Consider the following 23,864-nt stretch of genomic DNA (forward strand, 5'->3'; position numbering starts at 1 on the left):
GCCTTCTCGTCTGTTCGTTTTCTGACAATAAACTCTGGAACTCACGACCCCTGACCTCCACAACAGGGATTTATGCCCTCACTTCAAAACTAAACTAAAATATCCTGTGTTGTTCTGTCTGCTCCTTCTGCTCCCTTTTTTTGTTCTTTTATTGCATGGTGGTCTGAAAGATGCTCATAAACACAACAACAACATTAACAATAATAATAATAAGAATAATCGTCATCATCATGATAATAATGGTGATGATGATGATGATGATGATAGTAAGATGCTATTTGTTCTAATTGCCTGCAATGGGAGAGAAATGGCATGATTCATTGGTGAAATGAAATGAAAAACATATCCTACTTCTGCATATAGTATCTGTCATATTGCTCTATCCAAGCTGCACTCATGTAATACAAACCACGTAATATCTACTCTTCAAAAGGCAACTGGGCTTGTTTGAGGTTTTAAAGGTTTTCATCTGTTCAGAAGTGAAAAAGCCACTTAGATGAGATGGATGATATCATCAGGTAATAAAAATGCACACACCATCAGCAACATTCATTGTCAGCCTTATCAATCTCTTGTTTCCTGTTTCTATTGTTACCATTTCTATCTGACATACTGTGAAGATGTGGCCAGGCAGAGAACTTTTCTTAATTTTTTTTCTGGTTACCAGGACAACGAGTCTCCCTCTCCATCTGATGTCTGATTGGCTGCCGTCATGAAAACTTCAGAGATTTCCAGCCCGAAATGCTATGGAAGCCCACACACGAAATTCAAAGAGCGTTCATAAAAAAGTATACCGGATGCACTAACCATGGACGCAGGCACGCACACATGCATGCACACACACACATGCTCTTTCCTCATTAGCAACAATTGCAAAATGATTCAGATGTTCGGACTCAAGAAATAAATATCTCAATATTATTTGGTTACAAGTGCTAAATGTGCTGAACTCGGCTGCTGAAACTGGACACACCCAGAACTGAGAAAGACCTTGAACCTTTTTGGGAACAAATGATGCACTGAGGTAAAATTAACCCAACTGTAAATTCTGCAACACTGCCTGCAGCTCTTGTGTTTGATGACAGTTGTAGTCGATATTAGACATCTTGACTCTTACATTTAGCATGATGTAACCACAATCGATGGGAGTGACAACCTGCGGTTATGCTTTTTCTTTACACTACCTGCCTCTAACACTACTGGGATTTGCACTTATCGGCCCTGGAACACTAGGTGTTGTATCACCTGCTTTTTTTTCCCTTTTATCAGCCCCCCACTCACTTCACATCCACAGTCACACTTGTAAGTGCTGTATGTGAATAAAAAAGAAAGAAGAAACATGAGGTGTTTGTTATAAACATGCACCTCACCTATAGACGTGCATACCTACATAATTTCTAATCACTGCGTTTTCTATAGCTTAAACACCACCAGTCTACTTCCTCACTAGCACTTTGTCAAGATCTGCCTTCAAGCTTAAAGTCCCTATCAATTATTAGAAACAGTTAAGAGAGTGTCACTAAGAGGGTTAGTCACACAGAGCTATTCTGATGCCTGCCAACACTGTCATGTCATCTGAGTTGTCTCGGCTCATGCCTTGAGGGCTTTTCCCTTTTTAGAGAAAGAGCAAGGCTGGGAATGAAAGGAGCTGAATCCTCACAGTTAAAAAGCCCGGGAGTCAGGAGTGGTGATGCACATCGATGGTGTGCACATAAATGTACGAGCGGGCCGGGCATACACATCTGTTTATGCATATGGCAGGGACAAGTCAAACACACAAACGTGCAAGTACACAGTGTAGATTTAGCTGCATATCCCCCAGGGCTCTGTTAGAGTGTCATACCCATGATCTATTGAGGTGATGTAGAGGAGAAACTCCATGAAAATACTGTGAAATTATTTAATTTGTTCTGTCTGTTATTTAATCTAGTCTTTTTTCAAACTTGAATCCAGATTAGGATTTCTAATCTGTTTTAAAATGTGTTTTCTCTTTTTTAATACTCAAATTGCTGAATTAGCATTGGACAAAGAATTAAATGATTTTGTAGGGCAGGGATGTCAAACTCATTTTAGTTCAGGGGCTACATTCGGCCGAATTTCATCTTGAGTCGGCTGAACTAATAAAACAGTAACAAAACCTTTGTCCCCACAAAAACCAAATAAGTACTACATAAAATTACTATAATGTCAACCTAAAGCCATTGACTGCAGAGTGATGTCAAAAAGCCATCTCCTATATTCAATACTGCATGGACCATCGACTACCTCACCAACAGACCGCAGTACATGAGGCTTCACTACCACATCGCAGATGTGGTAGTTTGTAGTACGGGAGTTCCTCAGGGCACTGTGCTTTCTCCCTTCCTCTTCTCCCTCTACACCTCTGAATTCCGCCACAAATTCTCTGTTAAAGTCAGGGACAGGAGCAGACTGAGCCGACTCGTTAGGAGGGCTGGTTCTGTTCTAGAGACCTTGCTGCAGACCATGGATGAGGTGGGTGAGAGGAGGATTCTGGCAAAGCCAGAATACATCATGGACAACACCTCTCATTTCCTCCATGACACAGTGGGAGCTCCTTCATTTGCAGACTGCTGCAGCAATCATCCAGGAAGGAGCGTGACAACAGGTCATGCTGCTCCGAGTCTGTTCATCAGCAGGAACTAGTATTTTTCCCCATATACCCCTGTATTTCCTTGTGTGTGTGTGTGTGTGTGTGTGTGTGTGTGTGTACGTGCCTGCGTGCTTGTGCGTGTACTTAACTGTGTGCATGTGTTGTCTTTAAACTCACTTCAGTTCAGTCCTAATTAAAATTACCAGTATATCCCTAAACTTATCAAACCCTAATGTAATTCTGAAATGATTTATATGACTAGGATTTAATTTCTGTCCCTATATTGTGGGATATCCCAATATTATAAGTGCTTTAACTAATGAAGTTACTCATAGTTAGGTAAAACGCTCCTAAAAACTAGGCCAGACATGTTCAATTTCACATAAAAGTCCATATCCTCCTTTTCAGTGTTGCAAAAAGAAAGAAAATGCAGATGGAAGTGCTGCAGGTGTCCCAACAAATAATGAAATCTCAGGCGTGCTGTATTCTGCTCTTTCAATATGTGGTCTGAAAAAGCTCCTATTGTCTCTTTCAGGTGGATTTTGTTGCACTTCGAGTTACTCTTAGGAGTAATAAAGAAAACACTAACCTAAAAGATAACACAAGACTATTTCAGCAGTAAGGTCTTTGTTATATAGTCACATTTTGCTACTGTGTGTGTGTGTGTGTGTGTGTGTGTGTGTGTGTGTGTGTGTGTGTGTGTGTGTGTGCGTGCGTGCGTGCGTGCGTGCGTGCGTGCGTGCGTGCGTGCGTGCGCGCATGCGCGCGTGCGTGCGTGTGTGTGTACACATAAGTAGGAGAGCCCTACCCACATGCACACACTCTGATACAGAAAGCAGAGGAGAGGGGACAGAAGCAGAGGCAAAAATCAGCACTCAGGACCAAGTTTGGAGTGCCATACCTCTTCCACGATCTTGAATATGCTGATGGTGGCTTTTAGTTAAAACTTTTGCATTTTTCCCCCACAAAGAGCAGAAGACTATTCATCACTGAGTGTCAGTATTGTGTTTGTTTTGATTATTGCCAGAGCACTCAGTGTTCAACATTCAAAGCCGCGCATGCTGTTACACTCAACTGTCATGCGTCCACAGCCATGCTCTGCATCACTGGATGTAATTATCAGCTAAAAACTCATTCAGCAATACATAATAACATAATACAATTTTCCTCCTGATTGGCCACTAATATAATGACCATCCTATGTATTGTTCATCTTTCATGCTAACTAACCTGCAATTATCATATTGTCTTTAGTGAAGAAGCAGTGACAACAAACAGTCCCACCGCCACTGATTAGTGTGCTACAAAACATATACTGGAGTTATCTGTAAGAGCCATGCCATCTGCTCACCTGGACATCTCCATGGTGTCTTTCGTGAGATAGACAATCCAATAGACCAGATTGAAGGCGCCAAATGAAAGAGGGAAGAGGATGCGTGAGTACTTGTCAATGATGCTGGTGCCAGTAAGGACATTGTTGGCTGGTACAGCTGAACCCTGCTGCAGGAACGCTTGGGCATTGACTGGTGGGTTGGGGAATGTTTTGGCAGGCCGATCAAACAGCGGGGCAGAGTTCATCCTCTTCTTCAGCACGCTGCTGGCATCCACCTATGAGAGGCAATGAGGGAAAACATGAAGGCTGTGAGAGGAAATCTGCATTACAGTAATGTTTGGACAGTGTCGTATGGAGTTATTAATAATAAAGGTGTTGCTGTACCATTGTTTCCAGACAGACATAACATTGTGTGTGCTGAGGCTGATAATGCTGCAGAAGAAACTGAGTTTGCTTATATAAGGAAAACATACAATAGCACTCCTTAATAATACCAATGCCTTTCACAAAATCAAGTAAAACATAGAAGATCAGAAGATCAACCACACTGTGGTTAATGCCATATCTACTTGTGTGTGTGTGTGTGTGTGTGTGTGCGTGCGTGCGTGCGTGCGTGCGTGTGAAGGATAACATCGAGAATACCAATGAGCACCACAGTAATTACGCTCAACAAAGGAAATCAATGCTGTTTTGTTTTTGATTGAATGTGATTTCAATCAACCCATTCCATCAAGATTGATGTAGTTGTGGGAAGCAAACAAAACATATTAAACAAAAACGCCCCAGTATATTGACACATGGTTATCGTATGCCTCATCAGCTTTCAGCAAACTAGTGTGATCTCAACACATGCTCCCTGCTCCAATGCTTGTAAATCAGATACAGCACATGTACAGCGAGGAAGGGAGAGTACATCTGGGAAATGGGTCAAGGAACAACGTGCTGCCTGCAGGTAGATCCAATGGGAGCGTAAAACCCAGAGAGATGGCAATTCTTGTTTTTATTATCATTAGTGGCACAAAGTAAACACAGTTGATCAGAATATTATTAATAGTGTCTGTATTTTGAAATGACTGAAGAATGGCAAAGCAACACAATCATAACGCAATGGTCATGGTAACCTGTGAAAATAACATGATCGTAATTTAGTGTTGCTTTGCAATATCGTTGCATCATAGACCAGTGGCTAATGTTGTCACTTCACAGTAAAAAAAGGTTCATGTTGGCCAACTATGTGTTTGTGTTCTCCCCATGCCCCTGTGAGTGGGTTTCCTCTGCACAGTCACGGTTCCTCCTGCAATCCAAACATGCTTGTTATATTAACTGGTTATTCTAAAATTAATGTTGATGATTTTAGGAGTGAGTATGTTAGCGCTGCGCTGTCACCGCTCAGGATGCTTTTGCTACCCCCCCCCCCCCCCGCTATTATTTCCTGTTGGATTATACTTTCAGCCATCAGAAGTTGAAACTGACCACTCCCAACTCAGGGCTGTTTGGTATCAGCGACCATAAAAAAAAAAAAGATTAAATGTTATTTTACTTAATGTAGCACAACTGCAAAATCAGCAAAATAATCTTTTTGGGCTTGTTGCTTTTCTATTTTTATATATCACCCTCAACATACCCAAAAAGAAAAAGAAAAAAATCCTCTCCACGCGACAAGTTCTTCTCAAAAATTACTATTTTCAAGCACTTCATTGAAAATCCCATTTGTATTTTAAAACTTTCCAAGTTTATAAGCTTCAATTTAAGCCCAAGATGAGTTTCCTATCTAAAATGAAATACAATTGGCTATATGTGTATAAAAGGATGTCTTGTTTATTATGAAGCTTTGTTTTTGTTTTTTTATTGTGATACATAACAACTGAAGAATCAGAAGTCATGCTGATTACAAAACAATAACATATATCAGAAGTCTGCTACATTGTTAAATGAGATTATCCATCATAGTGTTGTGTAAATGTTACCCACCAAAGAGCCCAACCTCTGACTGTCAGGATTATGCCATTCAATGTGTGGATACTTATTTTTTATTTTTTTTCAGACAGTCTTGGAACAAAACCTGAACTTGTGAGATTTAGGACGGATTTGTGAGGCTACAGGATTACATATTCCCCTAAAGGTTGATCATTTACTACACTGTTACAACCTTCTGGCTTAGGGGAACCCTTCCAAACATCCATGGTGGCTTACCTCAAAATATTACTAGATTAGACCTTGAGCTCTAAAGTTTCACAAAGCCTTATGCATAATGCCCATAATAAAGTGTAGAATATATTTTTGCTTGGTGTGCATTAACATTTATGTTTTGTCTACTAAACTCAAGTGTTTGGAAAGTTTAAAGTTTGGACCTTTTTGTGGATATATTATTTTGGCTTTTCAAATATTGTGTGTTGCGTCTCCACAGACTATAACAGTATGAAGGACAGTAACATTATAAATGAGACCAATAAGGAGAGAGAAAGAAATAAAGAAGTAATGTATACGTCTATTCTTTTCAGGCATCATCAATGCATGGCATTTATTGGAAAGACAAAATGCTTTTGTCAGCCTTTCACTGTTTATACCGATTAGGTTAAACATATAATCGATAAAAGGCGAATAAAAGGAGAGGTGGTGAAATAAAATACAAGAAAAAATAAATTAAAAAACAGAATTGTAAAACCCTATAAAAAGATGACACCATTGAACGGTTTGGGAAGTGATCTACAGTAACAAGTCATCTCAGCAGCGAGTTCACTCATCATTGCATAACAATGAATACATCGGTCGGTGAGTGAGATATTGCATGCTTCACAGCACCAGGCATAGCTTGAAATGTCAGCCACCTATCACTATAATGATCCATTTTGCATAAGGTCCTGCAGTGAGAACATGCTGCATCTTTACGTCCGTATTTGTGTCTACGTATCTGTAGCTGATCTGAATGACATGCTACTTTTGATGATGATAGCAGGCTTGTTTTGCTTCTTCCTAGTGAAGTCCCGGAGGGATCAGCTCCTCTTCCCTTTATCCAGTGTTCCAGATTTCAACAGACCCACTTTGATACAGGGAGGATGGGCACTGACTAATGATGGATGAATGGGTCATGTTTGGGTGTGGGCATCCATGCATAGGGGTGGGTGGGACACATGGTCATGACTGTGTATCTGCATTTTATATCGCATGTGGAGGTGTGTGTATGAATTAAGGTTATGCTCAGTGTGTGCTACCAATATGGAACAGCATTAAGTACTTAGAGGTTCATTTCTGTGGGTGGTGGGTAGGTGTGTGCTGATGGATGGATATTACAAGGTGCTCGAGATGGATAGGTGTATGTAAATGAACCTCCTAAATTAGCATATTTACAGCTAAGCGAATTGTATCCTGTCTATTGTATCAACTATGACACTGACAACAAGTCAGCCTCAGTGATGAAGTCATATCAAAAAATAATAAAGCTGATGAATAAAGATAGATCATCCACTGCAAATACAAGGTAATTTTACAGATCATTATATTATTGTACTGCTTTTAGTTCTTCAGACTGATAACCACAAAGACTATCATTTAAAAGTTTTTTTTTTTTTTTTAATCATTGTTCGGTTTCAGGTTTGCAAGTGTTAAAAGGGAGGAATTTGTAAATTACATGCAAGCACACGTGGAAGATGATCTATTGGGCCGCAGTGATGATTCTGCCTGACAGACAAGCAAAGAAACATGCAGCTGAGTTACTGGGATCCTGAATAAGGCATGCGAAATTGCATTCCCACGCACATAGATCGTTTGCGGTTTGCATGCATTTTGTGGGTGATCAACCAAAACTAATACTCGGAGTGACATCATGTGCAAACAAAAGTATTGAACTGGAGGTTTTGCATGCATTATCACTTGTGTTTGCCATGGGATGATTGGATGTAGCGCTGAGCCCCCACCTGCACAAAATTAAATGTGATACTCATTTGGATGTATGGGTTGGCAAAAGAAGCTGTCAAAAATACAAAAGCATGCTGCAAATAAATCTACAATGTGACCTGTCACAAAGTCAAAGATTTAGGAAATACAAAAGTAACTGCACAGATTCATAAAATATCAGATGACCTAAGCATGGGTGCAACATACACACAAAAAAAAAAAAGATCAACAAGTGAAAGTCATGGGCAGCCAGTGGGGGTAATGTCTTTCGTAAAGATACCAGCAGCAATCTTCTCAAATGCATTAAACAACACATTACAAAAACACAATCATGGACAACCCACAAGCTTTCAAACTTTGTAAATTACATCGCCTGTTCTAAATGAATCTACTCAGTACCTATGTTTCATTGTATTTAGTGCAATCTGATATACACATGAGATATTCCATATGCATGAACACAAATGCACTTAGTTGATTGTGCCCGTTATTTTTAGCCTCTTCAGTGCGTCCCCACAGTACATCATTTTTTACGTTTGTGCCCATTTTCCAAGCACAGATTCATCAGTGTCATTGGGCATCAATGTGATCCCAGCTGACTGTGACTGAAAGGTACACACATTTTATGGGCAATTTAGAGTCATCAATTAACCTCACAAGCATGTTTTTGGACTGCAGGAGGAAAACAGGCTATGCAAAGGAAGCACACACACATTGAGAGAATGTGCAAACTCCACACTGAAATACCTGGCTGGTATAAATGCATAAAACTCACAGATGCATATGTAGACACTAAAATTCTGCACAGAAAGGCATACATGCTTACTGTGAGGTGTGAATGTGATGTGGACTCTTCTGTAATTCAATATAAGCCAAAGCATTTCAGTGAAGGCAAACATTGCTGGACACACTTATTCTCAAGGTAAAAGAAACTAGCATATTTCAAAGTCTGGTCCACTTTCTTGAAAGTGTGTTAATAGGGTTTACGGTTTGCATGTGCTTCGATTAAGTCACACCATGGAAATAATCTGAATATGGCGTGAAAAACAGAAAGTATTCATTCTGTTCCTAAAGTCCACAACTAAAAGTCATGGGAAGCCTTCAGGCTCAGCTCTTATTGTTAAATTGCCCATTTACATCATCCATAATGATGGAACTAAATTCAATGATATATTGATGTACCCACGGAGTGAATTAATGCAAAATACAAAACAACATGTTAATTTTGTTTCCTGGACTTCAAATACAATGAACTTATTTCCAGTTTTTTTTCATTACAATCTTAAAATTATCATTTATTTGAAATCTCCCCTGAATTGATACGGTTTCTTTTCAAACAAGCATCACTGATTATGTGACTGCATGCATACAGACCCCAACCTGTTTTGCCCTTTGAGCTTCTCTCCCTTTATTCAGAATTCAAATCAGATTTTTTTTTCTCTAACTGTACCACAAACACATACACACTTTATAGCGCATGCCGTCTTTATCCACTCACAAATAGACCTAGTGTCCCGTTACGTTTACAGTTGTGTACTAGATGTATCAAATAAAACATTTACCAATGCTATTATATTGTTTTCATTGCTGTTTGGTATTATTGTTACAGTCATAACAGGCCGTAGTCTTTTAAATCGTGACTGGTGGATGGTTATTTCTATTCCCAGTGATACACCATTGTTTTTTTCCAGCTTTTTTCCTGTTCTCTGTGTAATGAAGAGTCCTCCCTCCTACATATTTGGTGAAAGCAGTCATTTTCCATGATGCATCCCTCCCACTACCTCTTTCTGTCAGTGTAACTCTCTCAGACACACACACACACACACACACACACACACACACACACACACACACACACACACACACACACACACACACACACACACACACACACACACACACACACACACACACAAATAAACTACACTTGCCTCTCACAACCACCTCTCCATCTTGCTCCTTCAAAATGGACCAGCCAACTGTCTCACCCCCCACCACTCTGCTTCATTGTGGTGGCTGCCCTCCTTCTTGTGAGCCTGCAGTGATCTGCTGGATATTCCCTTAATCTATGGCTCTTACATAATCTGCTGCAACATCGTTCACAGAGCCACTGGCTGTCTCCTCGTGTCACTCTCAGTGGTTATCACATAGTTACAGGGACAAATCGAGTACTGGGAAAGAGGGATGGATGGATGATCTACTGTAGATCTGAAGATAGATGGACGTATGAGACGTGTGATAAGTGAATTGTGGAATTGTGTGGATATAAGGGGCATAGTTTGCCACAGATTACATCTCTCTCTCTCTCTCTCTCTCTCTCTCTCTCTCTCTCGCTCTCTCTCTCTCTCTCTCTCTCTTTCTCTCTCTCTCTCTCTATATATATACACACACGCACGCACACACACATACACACTGTATATGCATTAGAGGAGGTTACATTGCAGATTATTTGTGGATGTGTATTTTCTAGGGACAAGCTTGGATGAAGTGGAGACTGTGATGTCAGTGAGTAAATGTGGACATGACGCTCAAGCAAAGTGAAAGGGCAAAAGAGAGGTGGGCAAGAGACGTGCATGTGTATGAAGTGAGACTAAAAGGTACATAAGTGCACAGCTGGGAAAAAGAGGATAATCTGATGTCAGGAACATAGAGTGTGTGTGTGTGTGTGTGTGTGTGTGTGTGTGTGTGTGTGTGTGTGTGTGTGTGTGTGTGTGTGTGTGTGTGTGTGTGTGTGTGTGTGTGTGCACGTGCCTGCGTGTATGCCTGCGTGCTTGTGCATGTGTGTGTACTTAACTGAAAAGGAGGAGTGGATAAAGATGTCAATGAGTTGTGAGAAAGACAATTTCCTTTTTGGAGAAAAGACGGAGAATGAAAGAGAGATTGTGTATGCAGTACATTGTTTCCATTGTGCTTCCTCTAACAAATGGAAGTACAGGGAGAATAAATTCTGCAGAAAGCACATCGGAACAAATGAGGAACTGGAAAAAAGAACATTTACCTTCTTTGGGCAGATTATCAGGAGCCTTTCTACTTTAAAACTTTGTGGAAAGTTTGTTGAAAACATTTCTTTAAAACGTGGACGTTGTTGAATTGTTTGCTTCGTCTATTTTCTGCAGGTTTGTCAGGTATGCTTTCATATTGTGAATCTTCAGTTCCATCACCTCCTAAACATGAAAAGTGCTATGTTTTGTTCAAATCTGTCAAACAAGAAGCGACTGTTCTAAACAGAAGTCATTGTCATGCTGAGTCATTTTAATATGATTTCAAGGAATGCCAAATGGTAAATGGACTTCACTTAAATAGCACATTTCACAGCTTCAGCAGTGTGCAACTGCTTGAAATGATCAGTCATTTACATCCATTCCCACAGACAATAACTGACCCACAAAATTCCCACACACTGGGGAGCGGCCCGGGGTTCAATGTCTTGCCCCAGGCCAGATGGACACACGACCAGATCAAGAAGGAGAATTGAACCTTTGGAACACAGACTTCTCTGCAAACTAAGCCACAGCCACTCGATGAAATGTAATATAGCGCTGTTTCCATAGAAACTACCAGTTAAGTTATGAAAGTTAAACCAACTCTAAGTACTATTTACATGCTTGAAATATGTCGAGGAAAAACTCCATCACCATTAAATCAACACTGGAAGTATTTTGGGATTTCCCCACAAAGCGACTTGAGTCGATGGTTTCATTCTGTCAATGTATGCAGGGAGAGCTCTGCACATGATCATACAAAAAGCATTGCACCTATGACATTTGTGACTATACCTGCACCTTCACACTGTTAATGCCAAATTCTGACCTTATCAGCTTCAACATGCCTCAGTTGGGATTAAGCTTAATTACGGAAGGCTCTATCTATCCTGTCTTTAACCACACACTCTCAGTGAACCCGAGCCCACTACAGCTTTAAATATCTGTTTGTGGCAACCGGATTTGAGCATCTGCTCTTTTGGAACACATTCAAATGATTTTTTTTATTTGGTTTACATCTGGCTTTTCAGGTCATCGTATTTACAAGGTGCATTTATTTGTGTTACTGTATTTATTGGTGTTACTGTAGCAATTTGGTCATTACAGACCACCAGGAGTATTCTTTAATTGTTGTCTTATCCTCATTTCAGGTCATCCCCACTTTCAAACATACTTTAACCAGCCCATCTGGTTCCAAAAACCTTTCCACAGATTTATTTCACAGCATTGATTCATGTAAGCATTTGAAAATGACAGTCCTCGACCATTATCTGCAAGATTGTATGCACTCTGCTGTGTCCATAGTTGACTGAGACACCAATAGCATGGAAAATGAGAGATACAATATTCAGTCAATAAAGGATTAAATACAAAAGTAAATATATGAACTAACTTAACTAATCTTCCCCAACCATCCACATACAGACAAGATTCACTGGCGTATTATACATGTGTAACATGAGGAGCTCATTAATATGGCCAAAAACAATATAACACTTATTTTGAAAAAGGGGGGACAAGCATTCACATATTACATATTTCAGACCATGCCAAAGCCCTAAAATCAAAGTAAATACAGTTCTAGTTGCAGAAGCGTCAATAATTAAACCCAGTTGTGTAGCTTTTACAAGAAAAAAAACTGATAAACAAGAAATAACCCAACCTGTCAACCATCCATCTGTCTTCAACACTATATAAATTACATTGTGGAAGAAAAAAAGGGAGAACATATGGACTCTTTCACACTTAAGTATTTGTGCAGTTGATCACATGCACATACGTGTGCCGTTTCCTCATCATTATTGTTCTCTTGGCACCAGCTTTTAATATAATTACCCCCCTTTCTGCACACTATTTTTCTCTGTCACACAGCTGTGCCTACATGTAATATCAATAAAGCAAACGGAGGCTAAAATGAAAAATAAAACCCCCCAAAAAGCAAAGGACTTTCTCTATAAAGGCAATGAGCGAAGGATGGATTTAGACAGACAAACAGAACAAGACAAACTTGGAGAAATAAGAGATAAGCTCTGAAAACTCAAAACCAAGGGGATATAAAAAGCACAATGTTTATGAAAGACAACTAGAAGCACAGTTGTGAGGGGTCAGTTATAGGTCATGCATGCAGATCTGGAATAATACCTTTGCTATAATCACTACTGTTGTTTTTTTTACCCTTTCTCTGGTATCTTTCAGTATCCATTTTGATGCTCCCTGAGACATGCTTAACAAATTCTCTAAAACAAGTTCAACTGCATGCTTTCACATTTCTCACAAATTGCTATCCTGTAAAGGGGCGGGACACCTTCATTTGCACATTCCAGCATCCGCGTCAGTAATGATGTTATTTCTATTACTCAAAATAGCAAAACAGAAGGCATAATCTGTTGAGCGTGCTTTATACAGGAGCTTAGTAAATCAGGCTCACTGTATTTTAATATTGTTTGAATGAAACCACATGCTATGTACAACGCAGAATGGAATTTACTTTTTCAAATGTCTATATAATAAACCAGTACATATTTGTCAAACCTACATAAAATCTTTGCCCTGTGATGGACTGACAACCTGTTCAGAGCTCATGGTTCGCTGGGATTAACTCATCCCCCCACAACCCTGGACAGGATCAAAAAAATATGGATGGATATATCAACAGACAAAACACACAGGACAAAGAATAGCAGTTTGAATTAAAAAAAAGAAAAAAATGGCTGAAATGTTTTCAACATTTTCATCAGCTGCAGCCAAATTGCAGCGTAGCGACTAATGTTTTGTGAAAGAAGAGGCGCACATCAGTGGAGTTTGATAAAGACGTGTAATGAGGCTAAGAGTAGTCTTTTTTTGTATAGCATCAGCTCATCATTCTTTACAACAACTCAGCAGTTTATAGCTTTTATAAGTACATTTCACCAGTAAACCAAACAACCCAGCTTTTTGATATATATATATATATATATATGTGTGTGTGTGTGTATATGTATATATATGTGTGTGTGTATATATATATATATATATATATATATAGTTTTTTTTTAATAAAACAGGAGTGGACTTCGATTAGGACTATAGTAAATCGTCAAACCTTCAACTGAAGTCAATTCTGCTCAATGTTAATACATCTCGTGTGAAAATCTGGTGTGTTGCATGGTTTTCTGAAGGTGAATAATCTGTTTTTCTCTTCTATGTTGTCCCATAAGCGCTGGTCAAACTGTAATCTTTAAACACAGCAATCTGATCCTCACAAACTCAGCCTATTGTTTGACTTTTGATTCCTGTAAAACGCTTCCTGTTTTGAGCGTAAAATGCATCTAAATGGTGGACATGTTGTCATGAAAAATTGGATAGCTGCAATGCTACTTCCGTAGCCTCCTCGCTGGCTGCAAACTGTGGAATGGATTTCCTGACTCATTACTCTGCTTCTCATTGAGACCTGCCTCCGTTCAGAAAATCCGTTCCACATTTTGCAGAGCAGTGGCAGGGAAACACTTGTGGAGCCATTTCAGCACACAGTGAAGCGCAGACTCGGCCTCATGGATCGGAAATCTGTGCAGGTTGGATCGGAAAAAATTTCAAAATATCTAAAAAAAAACACTGGCCCATTCGGGCAAGGTGGGCACCTACAAGCACAACTACATACCGATAGATAGATAGATAGATAGATAAATAGATAGATAGATAGATAGATAGATAGATAGATAGATAGATAGATAGATAGATAGATAGATAGATAGATAGATAGATGGACGTTTTCCACATATAAACAACATTCATTTTCTTTTGATTCAGTACTTTTCATTAACATCACAAAAGAGGGAACAACTGAAGCCACGGACCTTATAATCTCCAAGTTTCAATGATAGGGTTAGACTTACTGAGGAAAACTCTTCGTCGTTCCCCGTGGTGGCGGCCGGAGCTGCTGCTGCAGCTGCAGCCTCTTGAGCGGCCGCCTTCATGGCCGCTGCTTTCCGCAGCTCCCGATTGGCCTGCAGGGTGGAGAAGTAGTTGACGGCCGCAAACTCTATCAGGGCGGAGAAAACGAAGGCAAAGCAAACGGCGATGAACCAGTCCATGGCTGTGGCGTAGGAGACTTTGGGGAGGGAGTGGCGGGCGCTGATGCTGAGCGTGGTCATTGTCAAAACAGTGGTGATACCTGCATAAAGCAAAACAAAAGAGTTCAGAACATGTTTGCTATTTAATACACTTTGCCTTCACCTTTGTTTGACAATATTAAGTTTTGGAGGATTTCCTATTCTTTTATAGCTGACAAGACATACAAGTTTTCTTTTTCTGTTGGATGGCTTGTTGGTTTACAGGATAGCTTCGAATGTGGAAAGATTTTGATAAAAAAAATGTATTGCAAGCCAACAGATAATTGAACCAGTAAGAAGTGATTTGTTTTTGCACAGCCTTGCGGTATTAATACCACTGGAAAGAATAGTGTGCTTAGATCAGTTTTCATGCTGAGCGAAGGAAATTAAACGCAATTGGTCCATTGTCTCATTTTCTGTAAAAAGTAGGTGTTTCTTCTAAAGGTCAAACTATTACTTAAATTGTATACATTTCCTTCAGTGACCTCAAAAGAGAGAGTACAAAAAATAAATGTAGAATGAATTTGTGAAACGTTTTTGTTTTGTTTTGTTTTTATTGCTAGATAAATGAATCAGTGGCTATCTATCTATCTATCTATCTATCTATCTATCTATCTATCTATCTATCTATCTATCTATCTATCTATCTATCTATCTATCTATCTATCTATCTATCTATCTATCTATCTATCTATCTATCTATCTATCTATGGATTACTTGATTACTATCCATCCATCCATCCAACAATTTTTTTCCCACCCACACATATATATTAAAAGAAATAAAACATTGCTGCGGGTACCAGATATACTGGACACATGGTCGAAGGTCGGCGTCATGGCCAACAACAGGAATGTCAGTCCATGTGGTATTTTGACACATTGAGCTTTGCCAAAACGTCACTTGAGGGAGTGCTGATCTGAGCATATGCAGACTAACCCCCGCATTGGCAAGATAGTCAAAAATAATCCCCATTCTGGATATGTAAACATTTGAGAGAAAGCTTTTGTGTTTGTAGCCCGCTTGCAAGAAAAGACAAAAGGTGATAATAGTAGACAGAAAACCAACATCCAATGACTGCACCCCCCCCCCTATAAATTGGCGGATTTTCACATGCTCTCTTGGATGTTTTGGGGACCAAGTTGGACACACAAGTCCTTGAAAGTTACATTCAATACCACTTTTGAAGCTTAGCATTCAAGATTAAATAAACAAATATAAAGTGCATTTTTGTATATTAAAAAAAAAATGCTTTCTAATCATTATAAAAATATTTTTCCTCTGTCTTGCCCAGATTCCATCCTTATTAAGTCAGATAAAGATGCTGACAATGAACATCTCCTTTAATGGCCCATTAACAAAGTACACATCTAATTCACTTTCATCAAGCTAAAGCAAGCAGGGAAAAAGGGCCATTGAACACCACTGTCTGTGCTTTTACCAAATGTGCGCTGTAGTTGTGCACATTTCATTAGCAGTGGAGGAACTTATGGGGGATTTAATGCATCTAATAATGCCTCCAAAAAAAAAAGAAAAAAAACATTTTCTGCTCAGCACTTCCATGGTGAAAGCTACCAACTCTCAAACACAACCTCATCCAACAGTCAACTGACGCTGACTGTCTCAATCTCAAGCACAATTTAAACGATCTCGAATGGGAGGAACATGGAACGAAAGCCTGTCAGGGTAGGAGGGAGACGGAGGAGAAAGAAAAAGAAAAGGAGAAGTGTAGGAGGGAGGGGGTGAAGTATAAAGACAGGATAGAAATGAAATGCTTGGGGCATTTATGTGCTTTTATAGGAAAGAAGCAAGGTACAAATTAGGCCACACTCAATTAAGTCTGTAAGACTTGTGCTCAAGGGACTTTGAGCTCTTAGAGAGGTTGTTGACAATCCACAACACAGCATATGACTTAATGTACTGTCAGCGTGGAGCTCGTCCATACAGAAATGTATCCTCTTCTCTTCTCTTCTCTCCTCTCCTCTCCTCTCCTCTCCTCTCCTCTCCTCTAATCCACAATATTAGTGAAACCTATTTTTACAACCATTACTTATGTAGTTCCCTTTGCTGAGTAAACCCAAGACTTACGAGAAAGCCACAAAATAAAGTGACACAGCATTTATTTATTTATTTTTTTCTAATTATGTACCCAATATGAGATGGAATGAGAACAGCAGGCGGAGAGGGGTTAATGAGCTGCCACAGATGCACTTTCTGCACGAGGCTTCAACTTCCATGCAAACACTGGTGATTGGGATCTATTCTCTGAAGTCGAGTGCAGGCTTGTTGGAGTGCTGGCTCACTTCCAGCAGGAACGCAGACCACAGAGCCACAATCTACCGTGGCCAGCAGTTTTACTCCACTCAGCTGCAGCTTGTTGAATTTTAACACAAGGAGGAATTAAACAGAACGTGATAGCGATTTCTATGCACTTTCACACACTTTGCCGATTTTCGTTTCCTTCGCTGCTTTGTCTCTGTCGCTCCTATCGCTGCCTTTGTTCAGCGGCTCTCACCCTCTCTGCTCCTGAGGCTAGAGCTTGGTGGCAACTGTAGCGTAATGTAATGTGAGCAAGCGGAACCTGTGAGTGCTCGGAAAAGGGCCAAGTAAACATCCTCCCCCTCTCGGCCCTTTGCATGACCAATTTCGAAAAGGACATTTATTCCCAATTAATTCAACCCCACCATGGTGGAGAAGAAATAGACATAATGAAGAAAGGTTAACACAGATGATGATGATGACTCTGTTTGTCTTTCTTATCCGTGATGTTAAAGAACAGCCCGTAGAGTATTTATCAACCAGAGAGCAATAGACGATAAAAAGTATGCTGGCTTAAAGTTTGAAGACTTCCAGATTCACATTGAGGTCAGCCTGTGGGTGGCGAGTCAATAAGTTGAGACAATTTCTGCTGGGTTTTGGATACTTGAGGAAACTAGAAGTTTACTTTTGAGAGATCGAACTATCGCAAGAACAAAAAGTTCTCGCAAAAGGTCTATGTTAATGATGGTGCAATAAGAGAAAAACATGTATTTGTTCAGTTTCAATGACTTTGAGTTAATTTATGCAAAACTGTGAGAAAATTGCAACATCCTGCAAGATCATTTTGTTGCCGTTATTAGCAGCGAGAATGAGGCTGTGGTGTTTCAAAATGATTTAATTATCATAGCATTTGAAAATATATTTGAAAAAACTTAGAGAATAATTCATCAAATGTAAAGATTTGAAGAAACCTTACCAAACACTGTTCGAGCTGGAACCGATTCCTTGTTAATCCAGAAAGACACTTGGGCCAGGATCACGGTCATGATACATGGAATGTAGGTTTGAATCAAAAAGAAACCCATTTTTCTTTGGAGGTGGAAGTGGACGGTCATGATGACGTATTCACCTGGCAGAAGACACGTGAAAGATGAAAGCAAAAAATTAAATAAGCATCCTAATGTCTGTAAATCCTTCCAAGATGTTAAATGGGTGCTTCGAACACACAATTTGGGCGATAATTACTGTTTTATTAGTCTTCCCTTTGCTATTTCTAAATTGGATCGTGTCTTTTTAAAGTGACCTCTCATTTACGGTACTGAGAAACCCTAATTAAAATATGTGACACATAATCTCAGAGCTGTGAAATTGCTGAAAATACACAAAGAAGACAGTGAACAGGAAGAAGTCAGATCAAAACAACACAGTTCTGATTTTTTTGAACATATTTTCCCACCTGTATTGGACTTTAGCCGCTCACTTGACACTGTCTGACCAATCAGGTCATACTGCAGTAAACTGGATGATTCTTGTGGCACCTCGACAGAAGACAAAGGACCTTTCTTCCATGTATACACAATCTCACTAATGGGGTAAGCATCTAGACAGGATCAATAAAAGAAAACAGAAGCTTTGTTAGTAACTTTGCTCTTCCAAAATATACATTTTTATTGACGTAAATGTATTCAATGCTTTATTAATTACATGGACAACATATCAGATGTTAAAAACATTTGGAAATTATATCGCTTGAGGAATTTTGTCACCTTAAAGTGCAAGTTCTTCTTCGACAGACTTTCCATTTTATAAAATGTTTATCAAATGTCCTTTCTTGGTTAAATGTCTAGACTGGGACTGTTCTGCTGCAAAGCCATGCAGTTGTGATGACTTCAATATGTGGGAAAGTGGTGTCTCACATGCAAGAATGTATTTGAGAGAGAGGTTATCTGGATAGAACCATATGCTGTTGTAAAACCTCTACATACTAATAATGCACTAATAATGTCTTTCCAGATGTGTAAGCTGCCCATGCCATAAGCACTAATGCAGCCTCATACCATCAGACATGCTGGCTTTTAAACTGTGTGCAGATAACAAACCTCTCCAGTCTGCAGGATGAAGCATCTGTGATCTACAAGAAGAACTTTATATTTTAATTTGACCAAAGAACATTTCTTTCTTCTTTCTTTTCTTTTTTTTTTTTTTTTCAATTTTGCCTCAGTTCATTTTAAATGAGCTTTGGCCCGGAGAAGATTAATTAGATCGGTTTCACATATGTCTTCTTTTCTGCATGATGATTTGTGTTCACGCACTGCGCTGTGAACTGTGTTCAGATTCTGAATTCAGAATTTTTTTTTTTTCCTGAAGTAATGCAACGTTTTATAGTGCATAATCATGTCTTTTCTTAATGTTCATTCAGAATCTTCAAATTGTTTTGACATTTTTAACATCCCATCTGATGTTTTCTTACTGACCTGGTAACATGGGTGCTCTTTTAGCGGGGTTCTACATTTCTCACAATTACACTTGCTTATCTGTGTCTTCCCCCATTCTAAATTCCTCTTAATGCCATAAACATTCTAAAGAGCTAAAATATCACACTTTCAGCATGTTGCCTGTATTCTGTTGGGAATAAGATAAATGTTTATGCAATTCACAAATCTTATTTTTTTACTCACGTTACGCAAGAGACATTTCTAATTGAAATCTTTGAAGCCATGTTGTCACTCAGTTACTCAGGGACAGAGTGATCATTTGAGAATGACACCATCTGTCAGACCAGTGGGGCTTAACAAAAGACAAACTCACAACTGCCAAACTTGAGTGGGCAGGCGTGGCCGTCCATCGGGAAGTTCATCAGACGCATGGGACACTCGGCATTTATAGTTAATCTGTCAGTGAATAAAAGAGATGAAAAGATTGTGTGATTTATACTTAATACACTGATACCAGCAAGGCAATTGTTGTTGTTTTCATCTAGTCTGTGTGTTGCCATGCTGTGCAGGCACGATGAAACAAGGTGAGGGTGGATGGAGGGAGGGAGCTGAAATCTGTAAGACATCATTCCAGCAAACACACGACTTCTTTTATAAACCATGAGAATACTGAATTGTTATGCTCCATAACCAACTTGTATCATTATTCCTATTTAGAACGAGCCAGCATAAATTATAATTATGGTGTCAGATTATTATCATTATGTTATTATTATTATTATATTGTGAAATGGAAATGAATATTTGGTTAAGTTGAAGAAAAAAAGCACTGGATTTTGGGTGGTGCTTTCACCAGGATATGAACAATGGTCTCCTGTGTATAGATCTGCTGGATTTTCATTCAGCTACCTCCCAGTGATACAATAACAGTACTGTATCACACTTTATACTTCATTAACACATTTCCGTCATTGTTCACACTATTAGCATTATTATAGCCTTCTGGCCTACTAATGGGCTCAATAGGAACAAATAATAGGAACAAATATCCATGGTTTTGAAAAAGGAATAATGCCAACATGGTGGACCCTCATAAAACATGTCATCCAAAGATAATGTCTTTTGCTAAATTGTAAACAAAGTTATATAAAATCATTACCAGCTTTTCCTTTTGAAACTGCATAATACATGTTTCTACACTGAATGTGTGCATAAATGCCTCAACACATTCTCTCAATAATAAGAAGACTCAAAATAACAATTCAAATCTGAGTGCAGATATATTAATCGGTTTCGCTGTGTGAACCAGTATACTGTATTTGGACTTTTTTCCCCTGATAAATCAAATGTCAACTCATATACAGTAAGATGACAAACTAAACAGAGTGAAAGCCTTCATTCCTACAAAGATATATTTTAAGCAGAGAGATGAAAGAACACTACTATTTCCGATATGAACTACCCTGACATTAACTACATATATAAAGAAAAGAAAATCCATAATGTACAAAATAACGGCTCCATTGTGGCTCGTTGTCATGGGGCATCAGTGTATACTCATTATAATCATTGAAAAGAGACAGGTAGCTATTTTTAGTAATCAAGTAACCCATATTATTTCACCTATTACAAGTTATAGATAGATAGATAGATAGATAGATAGATAGATAGATAGATAGATATTGTTATTTTTTCTAAAAAAGGGTCCATGCTCTTCTCCGATCCAACGTTATAATATCGGACAGTTCATTTGAAAAAGAACAAAAATTCCTCCAATATCCTCAAGATATTATGATGTCATGACGCTGCAGTATAGCAAAGTTAATAGTGTTTATAAAATAATCAGCTTTAGCTTGGTTGAAGTCGAGTTCACTTAGATGATATAATTACTTAAACAACTTGTTTCCACGCCATCATTAACTCTAAGGGCATTTATTATGATGAGGATTTTTTTTATTTTCTTTCCCATGCCACATTTTCTGTTTTGAACAAAGCTGGAGTCATGTTTGTTTAAATCGCTTTCCAGGCTTGTTTTCACTATCAGATGGCACTTATCTTGCTTTTGGAATGGCAGTCTTCGTTTCTTTTCATGTCTGTGCATATTCTTGGATGCCTGTTTATTAGATTTGCGTTCCAGGTCTGTGCTCTATTCCGGTTTTGGCTGAGCTTGGAATCTCACTGTCCAGCAAATGTTACCTCATGGTGTAGAGGATAGTTCCGTTCTGCATGATGCGAAACAGCTTGTTGGGGGTGGTCATGTTGTGAGAGATCGACCTCTTGCCATTCCGGAAAAAAGTGTCCGGTGTCCAGATCTTGCTGACCATCAGGTTATTGAGCCGCAGGATCTCAATGGGGCCCTCAAATTTTAGTCTTTCATCAATCCATGTCTGACGAAAGAACACATCCATGGTGTATTCCTGGATAAGGGTTAAAAGTGTGGGTTAGATATTCATTCATTACAACCAGCAAACCCACTGTTGGTGCTGCTTCTGCTTCGGCATCTACTATCTCCTGCCGTCATTGTATACTACCCCCAGAGAGAATGGCAGATGGGTGTGTTAGCCGTGGTTTTGAAGGAACCTGCTGGCGAGAGTATTGGCAGTGCCATGAGTTGTTTTCTCTCAGTATTTAATTTTTTTCTCTTTTTGGACTATTCTACTATTGCTGCCAGTACTAATAAAAAAATGAAAAGTCCACAAATAGCTCCAGAAAATAATGCATTTTTGCTCCACAATAATGATTTTGATTGTATATATGTATTGAACTATGATGTCTGAAAATGATGTGAACACAGCAATAAATGAAAGCACTATTTTATCCGTGAGGTCACGGAGAAGACTGTAGCATAGGTTTATCCTGCTTATAGATCAAATGGAAGACCTTGCTGCTTTTCTGAAGAGCTGTTTACATGCCTCTCAGCAGCACTACCATCAGCATAACACATGGCAGTTGGAGTAGGCTTTAGAGACAGTGAACCAGTCTCTAAAGCCGAAAGCCTAAACAGTGTTGAGTACAACAGACATACATCACTCGACCTATCCCATGATAGGAGTAACCAGCCTATCCTATCCCAACATCAGCCACATCACTATCTGCCTCTCTGGCAGGGGGATTGTCAACCAGATTAAAGTCCTAAGCTGCACTAATGACATCCAGCCCAAATGCTACAATAATGAAGGATGGGAGAGCCATGGGTTGAGGTTATATGTGCAGACTTCATATGGAAAGATATATATTTGTGTTTTTATACATATTTGCACAGACTCATTTATGTAGTTAACGACTGATTAAACACCACATGTGAAGGACAGTTTGCAAGTGCATACAATGGCAGCATGTCAGTGGTCAGTGTGGTGTACATACCATCTCAACATCTGAAACGGGTCCAAAGCTGGTAACAAAGATGTCTGTTTTGACCTCTGTAACTGGACCTAGAGCAGAGGTTAAAGTAGTTGCTTTGATGCAGACAAAATATTTAAAAAAAAAAAAAAAAAAAAAAGACATTTGGATATTCTCCTGACTGAATGTTAAAAATGATTTAGAAATCCTGCTTTGTGTAATACGCAAAGCATCACATGGAAAAATATCTGCTGAAGATCAAAGTCACTCAAAAAATAATGTGTTTTTACTAACAAACTAACTCTTAAACTCGGTTTCCAGCAGTTGTGTCGTCAGTTTATCAGATTAGAAACAAAAAAGTAAGAGTAAAATATGAGTGTTGCAACACAGAAACTAAAATAAGGCACCCATGACTATGCAAGTAAAACTTTGTGATCTAAAAAATGTAATTGTCACTGTAACTGTGTGGCTGTATTGCATTAAAAAAGCAATATGACAAGGTTATTAGCATACCTCCAAATCCAGGTCGCAGCCTGTTGTCATAGCCATCCAGTAATCTATCCAATATACGCGTGATGTTATCCAAATAGATACTGGTATCACTGTGCTGATTTCCCCAAACACTGCTCGCACTGTAACTAAAGTACACACACACACACACACACACACGCAAAATGAAAGCTTACCTCAGTACAAAAGAGAACAGCTGAAAATAAAGAGTTTTTCATATGCTCATTCATCCACAGTGTCCGTGCGTAAAAGTCCGGGGAACACGCAGGGGAAAGAGTTGCCATACTCACCAAGACAGAAATAAGCAAGTTAAAAGGAAAGCCATGCCTCGCAAACACCCGACAACTAGAAATCCCAGGTCAACTTTTAAAATCAGCATATTCCATCATTTAAACAGCACGATTACATGCGGC

General features: G+C 39.1%; 1 protein-coding gene across 1 annotated transcript; it reads right to left on the reverse strand.

The window, feature by feature from the left end:
• Positions 1–3,958: 3,958 nt before the first annotated feature.
• Positions 3,959–23,830, reverse strand: gabra6b (gamma-aminobutyric acid type A receptor subunit alpha6b; the record flags this gene model as incomplete). Its single annotated transcript, XM_080509107.1, has 9 exons — positions 3,959–4,219; positions 14,692–14,969; positions 18,144–18,296; positions 18,624–18,767; positions 19,976–20,058; positions 21,799–22,019; positions 22,966–23,033; positions 23,455–23,579; positions 23,742–23,830. The coding sequence occupies 9 exons, from the start codon at positions 23,828–23,830 to the stop codon at positions 3,959–3,961; spliced, it is 1,422 nt and encodes a 473-aa protein (XP_080365233.1).
• Between the last annotated feature and the right edge of the window lie 34 nt (positions 23,831–23,864).

Source organism: Blennius ocellaris (genome assembly GCF_963422515.1).
Source record: "Blennius ocellaris genome assembly, chromosome: 14".
Taxonomy (NCBI): Eukaryota; Metazoa; Chordata; class Actinopteri; order Blenniiformes; family Blenniidae; genus Blennius; species Blennius ocellaris.